Source organism: Pelmatolapia mariae, linkage group LG6, assembly GCF_036321145.2.
Source record: "Pelmatolapia mariae isolate MD_Pm_ZW linkage group LG6, Pm_UMD_F_2, whole genome shotgun sequence".
Classification (NCBI taxonomy): domain Eukaryota; kingdom Metazoa; phylum Chordata; class Actinopteri; order Cichliformes; family Cichlidae; genus Pelmatolapia; species Pelmatolapia mariae.
The window spans coordinates 34,179,414-34,185,955 of NC_086232.1; the positions used below are offsets into that span (position 1 = coordinate 34,179,414).

Genomic DNA, 6,542 nt, shown 5'->3' on the forward strand with positions numbered 1-6,542 from the left:
GGACCATTTTGGACTTTCCAGACAGACAGAAATAAAGACGACGGAAAAACATGACTGTTGTTCCTCTTTTGTGATGAATCTTTCTATGAAAATTAGAAGTGTAGTGGTAAGCATATTGCAAAGGAAACTTGCAAAATAACAGCACACTTCTCACGATGGATCTGGATATGTCACCAACTTCTTAAAGAGAAAATCAGCTAAAAGTTTTCTATGAACAAATCTGTTGTGATTTTTGCTCATTGCGTCACAATAGAAGGCAAATACAATTCCAAAGCACAATATGACAAGAGAACAGGAAACATTTAAGAAAATGTTGGCATGCATGGGTGTTATCAGCTGCGCTACCAAGCTTAAACCAAGAAGGATGATAGTTGCTATATTAGCATTATCTGACAGAACTAGTTAGCTGCTTTACCAAATATATGGGGAGTTTTTAGAACTGTGACTGTAGAAAATCTTGGTTTACTGACCAAATTTAACTAAAAAATGTTTTTGATAATTGTTCTAATAATTGACATTTCTTGTGAAATTAGACCAACTTTTCAAGGACCCAGCTTTTTAACCTCCTGAGACCCGAACTCTTTCATGCCATGCATTTTTAATTTTTCTTTGCTATTTGGGCTGATTGGGACCTGATGAAAGTAGAGACAAAGAATTACCTGATTTTTTGGGGGGAATTTTTGTTTCTGAGAAAAATGAGATCCACATATGAGGACATTTGTTTTAAATTTCAGTAGAACAGTGGTAGTATAATCTCCTCGTAAGTGGATATCAGGCCCTTGTAGAGGTAAATTTGTATTTTGGTCTAGACAACCCAAAACGTGATGTCCGCATATGTGGACGCCAGGTCCCAGGAGGTTAGATGGGCAAATTCAGCAGTTTTAGTTTTCTGGTTTGGCTACTGGTTGGATAAAGCAGCATTGTGGTGGTGTTAGTTTAAGTTCTAAGACTGTTGCTTCTAAACCATTAACATAATTAACAGAGAATAAAATGCATGTTTGCTGTGCTTCTTTTATGTGAATGCAACATTGATAATAAGATATAAAACTCAAGGGGCCTGTTTATCGAGTGATTTTAGTTTCAGTTCTTTAAGCACAGTTTCCTAAATACACTTAAATACTTACCGTTAACAATTTCAGTGCAAAACCTAACTTTTACAGTGTTCTTTGTGTGAAGTCTGTGAATATTTCTTTCAACACTAGGAGGCATACGTCAGTTACAAATCTTAAAATGCCTCTAGAAGATGTCCAGTCACCTCTGTACTGATAGTCTAGCTCCACCCTGGCTTTCCCGTTGTGTGCGAGTCATTCCTGTCAAGTTTCTGTTTGATTAACCAAAGCAAAGATGTGGATCCTTCCAAACCTGCTGTTCACCCTTTGTAGTAAGTAGTTTAAATAGCTACAGAAGAATAACAAATCTGTTATTGGGACTGTTATTATACATGATTTTTGACATGACAAAACAAACAATTATTACATTTTTATACTGTCTTTACTTTACAGTTGCTCTGAGATGTGTGACCAGTGCAGTAGGGGTGATCCATGTGACTGGATATATGGGGAGTGAGATTAACGTTTCCTGCTCTTATCGCCAGGGTTATGAGTATTATGAGAAGTATCTGTGTAAGAATGGCTGTGGTAACAGTGATGTTCTTATTAAAACATCAGAATCAAGGAAAAACAAATATGTTATCCATGATGACAAAACAGCACGAATCTTCACAACGACCATCTTTGATCTTCATTCTGTGGATGCTGGCAAATACTGGTGTGGGGTGAGCAAATTTGGAAAAGATATCTACACTGAAGTCGAGCTGAAATTAATGCCAGGTAAATACATTCTTATCAAAATATATTTTATAATGAAGTAAAATAATTAAGATGATGTTAAAGATGATCAAGTTTGTGTTTCCAGTGATTACAAGGTGACATAAAATTAAAATATAATGTGTAAAGGATTATTTCCTTTATCTTTTTGACAGACAGCTGCTGTGACACTGATTAAATCACACAAACTCTGAGTCTCAGGCAATCTTGTTGCTAAATATAAAACATCCTCTCTCTATTCTGTGGCTGTACAACATTTTCTGATTCTGTTTATATTTTTGACAGACAGCTGCTGTGATAATATGAACAAAATTGAAAGCTATGAGGGATACTCTGAGTCCATCAGTTGTCCGTACGAGTCTCAGTACCAGAACAATTTGAAGTACATGTGCAGAGGAAATCAGCGCTCCACATGTCGTCGGCAGGCACTAATCACCTCTCACAGCAGACAACATGGACGATTCAGACTTGATGATGACAAAATCTCAGGAAAATTTACAGTGACCATTAACAGTTTGACCAAAAGTGATTCAGGGTCATACCTCTGTGGTGTCCAAAGAAACTCGGACCTGGATGTTTTCTCTGCTGTTGAGCTGGAAGTCAAAGGTGAGAGGTCATAGTTATATGTCATTAATTCAGCCAAAATAAAACACTGTTTTCTGTAAAAGTCTCTTTAATAAAGTTGAATGTGATTCTTAAATACTTGGTGGAAAGTACACCAAGATTCAGCTGTCAGTATTTAAGTTGAACAGTTGTGTATATGACAGCAAACTGAATATCTTTGTTTGCACCCAACTTGTTAACCATGGACTGCAGTTTTTAATTCAATTGTCTGACATGATGAAATAGTACAGCAGCCAACTGGTTTCACACTAAATGCAAGAGATCTGCCAAAAATGGAACTGCTGAGAACACTGCGTACTAAGGTAGACATATCACTTCCCACAGTATTGTATCCATGTTGACAGGGCCTCTTCTAGACTCTCAGTGATTATATTTTTTTCACAGATTATAAAGTAGTTTTTGACTTTCTTTTATATAAGGCTGATGATGAAAGTACTATTGACCTGCAAGTTCTTTAACTTTTATATCAATCTTTCCACCCATCCATCTATTTCTCTATCGTTATATAAGCATAACTAAGCATATCTTTCTTTATCCACCACAGCCCCTAACACAATTTTTAATAGTGTATTTAGTGCTACAAGCTAACCCCAGGTGTTTATATAGGGGGTTATCATTTATACAATAGAAGACAAAAAAGATATGCACTACCTTTTTATACTTTCTATGTTATATATTTCAATTTATTTTTTTCTCTTTATACCAGTGAAATACTTTGAAATTTACATAGGCTATATGAGGCTTTATGAGTAACAGAAAGAGTGAGTGTCAGAGCCACAATCCACAATGAAACACAGAGCATCCGGGAAATCCTGAGACAAGCTGCTCCAAGAATGCCTCAGGAAGCTAAATACAGATGATGATGAGCCACAGAAGGAGGAACTGTCATGGATGACCAAACCACACGGGATGCACCATCAACAGATAGAGGAAGTGGTTGACATCAGGACATTCTACCAAAAAGGCTGGCTTAAAGGAAAACACAAGAGACTCTGAACAAGGAGCAGAAGACCACAACTAAGATAAATCAGAATCCCACCAGAGGACAACATCAAGAAGAAGGAGGACAAGATAACTGTGAAGTACCAGGGGCTGAAGGAACAAGTAGACCAGTGAAAGGAGGTAAAATCCAAAGTGATCCAGTGATAATTGTACAACAGCTTCAAGCACAGCTTAATAAAGGTCGCAGTAAACAAGTCTCAGTTTCATCTGTGAAAGGAAGACTTCGAGCTACAGGTTTGACAGGATGAGTTGCAACAAGAAAGCCATTGCTAAGAGTCAGACAAAGAGGCTTTTCTGGGCCATGAAACACTGCCATTGGACTACTGAATACTGGAAGGAGGTATTATGGACTGAGGAATCTAAATTAGAAATCTTCAGTTCATCGCGCAGGATTTTTGTATGCCGTCGAGTAGGCGAAAGGATGGTTCCACAGTGTGAGAGGCACCCTGAACCAAAACTGCTACCACAGCATTCTGCAGCACCATGCAATACCGTCTGGTATGCGCCTAGTTGGTCAGTGGTCCACGCTTTGGCAGAACTACCTCAGGAAAATAGAACAAGATGGTAAGCTTGAAAACATGAAGTGGTCAGCACAGTCTCCAGACTTAAACCCCATTAAGCTGATTTGGGATGAACTGGACAGAAGAGTGAAAGCAAAGCAACCTACAAGTGCCACACATTCATGGGAACGTCTGCAACAGATATGGGAAAACCTTTCTGAAGAATATTTAATTTCTGTTCTAGAAAGAATGCCACAGGTGTGTTCAGCTGTTATATCTGCCAAAGGTGGCTACTTTGATGGGTCAAAATTTAAGAATACATTTTGGTCTATTAATTGATTCCATGATTTCTTTTTTCACTTCAGTTACTTATTTGTACTATGCTTTCATTTCAGAGTGCAGTCAGACATTAAACTGCATAGTTTTTTATAAAAAACTGGAAAAATTGGGGTGTTCTAAAACTTCTAAAACTGAGCCGTAGTGTATATATAACATTTGTAATTTTTTTTCAGATGTTTTGGATGAGTTTGGAGCAGAGATAAGTGTCTGGTTTGAACAAATATGTGAATGAACCCGTCCCAACTTAAAATTTTCTGTGATTATCTCTTTTTCAGACCATTCTCTATAAACCCTAGAGGTAGTGTTTTCCGACTGACCCGTCAGGCTCCAGCAGTCATAAAATGTTCAACTGAGCACTGAGTTTCTGACATGAGATTGGCTTATTAGACTTATATCTTCATGAGCAGTTGAACAAGTGTCCCTTACAGAGAGGCTGACAAGAGCATATTGGTCTGTTGATGTGGTTCATGGTTACAATGTGGGTAATTCCCCTGGGATTAAACACATGTAAAGTCAATATGCTCGTAAGTGTCAAACAGCTGTGCAAGTGTGCACCTGTGATCAACAGTTATGCTGAAATACCAATAACTGAAAAGGAACTTTCTATTCTGTTTTTAATTGGTTTCTATTTTTCAGAAGCGGTGCACTACGCAGCTTACGCTGTTGTCCCTGTGGTTTTACTAATATGTGTCCTAGTTATTATTTATAAGTACAAATGTTACAACGTGAGAGGTATGCTACCGTTTATATTTACACACATATTCAGACTCTACACTCAAATGTGCATGCAAAAAGAGCTGAAAAATTTCTTAAACTGTATTTTCAGCAACTGAAGCTGTCATGAGCAGAAATACACCCAAAGCAGAAGATGTGATAAATGCAGAAGAAGGCGGAGTAAGTCCAAAGCCTATATGTGTATAATACACACACACACACACACACACACACACACACACACACACACACACACACACACACACACACACACACACACACACACACACACACACACACACACACATGTGTGTATTTATATCCTTGTGGGGACATCTCATTGACACAATGCTTTCCCTAGCCGCTTACCCTAACCCTAACCATCAAAAATGAATGCCTAACCCTGACCCTGACCCTAAACCTAACCATAACCTAATTGTAACCCTGACACTAAAACCACATTTTGAGTCTCAAAAATGCCTTCAAACTCGTGGGGACCGGGATTTTGGTCCCCACGAGGGCTGATTGTCCCCACAAGTATAGTAAACTACCAATTTTTGGTCCCCATGAAGATGTTAATACCCGTCCACACACACACACACACACACACACACACACACACACAATTATTGATATTAAACCAGACATTGACCAGCTAACTGGTTATCAGTCTACTTTGGTTTGGACTTAAACTTGTTATCTCAGGGACGCCTGTGGACAGAAGGAGCTTTTGTGCAACCAGGGTCTCTGCAGCATGTGTGGTTCCCTAGCCTCTAACTATCTTTGTTGATTCTTTAGATTTATGGAAATCAAGAATTTGTGGTGACCTTCAAACAGCAAAGCGCCTTGAACCACTTTGATGAACCAGATTACGAAAACGTTACAACTGAAGAACGCTACTGCAATGAAAATTACCATAAAGCTCACAGAAGATAAATATGTACATATGTGCTTAAACTGTGGGTCTCAATTGTATGCAGATCCTGTTTGATTCATCCTTAACACGAGGTGCTCAACAATGTACCGCTGTTGTTCAACATTGTCACTGTGATCCATACTTCATTATTATCATGAAAAACATCCTGTGAATATTTATAGATTAAATTCATACACTTTTACACTATGTTGGCTTTCATTTTTATTTTTTAGGATCTTAGGATCTGCATTGTTTTATTAACTTATGTAAACCAGCTCTATATTTTTTTGACACATAGTTACTAGATGCTTTCTCGAGCAAGATTTTACAGATAAAAGCAAACGGGCTGTGCCAGTCAGAGGGAACATGTTTTGCAGGTGGTTTTTACTGCTTATCCTTAAAGTATAATGTACTGATAAGACTTCTGTATTTTAACTAAAATAGTGAATGAATACTTTTTTTTCAACCAAGCAAGTGTGAATATTTTTTTCACTGATGGACATCATGTCATGGTCCATGGACCACCTTTTTTATTTTGGGTTTCCTCATGGTTTTTACACTGTAGTGTGTTTTTCTCACTGTGTCTAGCTCCCTAGCCCTTTTGTATTTTCTGAGTCCAGT

At 38.0% G+C, this 6,542-nt stretch overlaps 1 protein-coding gene across 1 annotated transcript; it reads left to right on the forward strand.

Annotated features, from left to right (window-relative positions):
• Positions 1-1,343: 1,343 nt before the first annotated feature.
• Positions 1,344-6,111, forward strand: LOC134628698 (CMRF35-like molecule 3). The gene is made up of 6 exons (XM_063475446.1): positions 1,344-1,381; positions 1,503-1,829; positions 2,112-2,432; positions 4,928-5,023; positions 5,118-5,185; positions 5,804-6,111. The coding sequence occupies exons 1-6, from the start codon at positions 1,345-1,347 to the stop codon at positions 5,939-5,941; spliced, it is 987 nt and encodes a 328-aa protein (XP_063331516.1). The 5' UTR covers position 1,344; the 3' UTR covers positions 5,942-6,111.
• Positions 6,112-6,542: the final 431 nt, after the last annotated feature.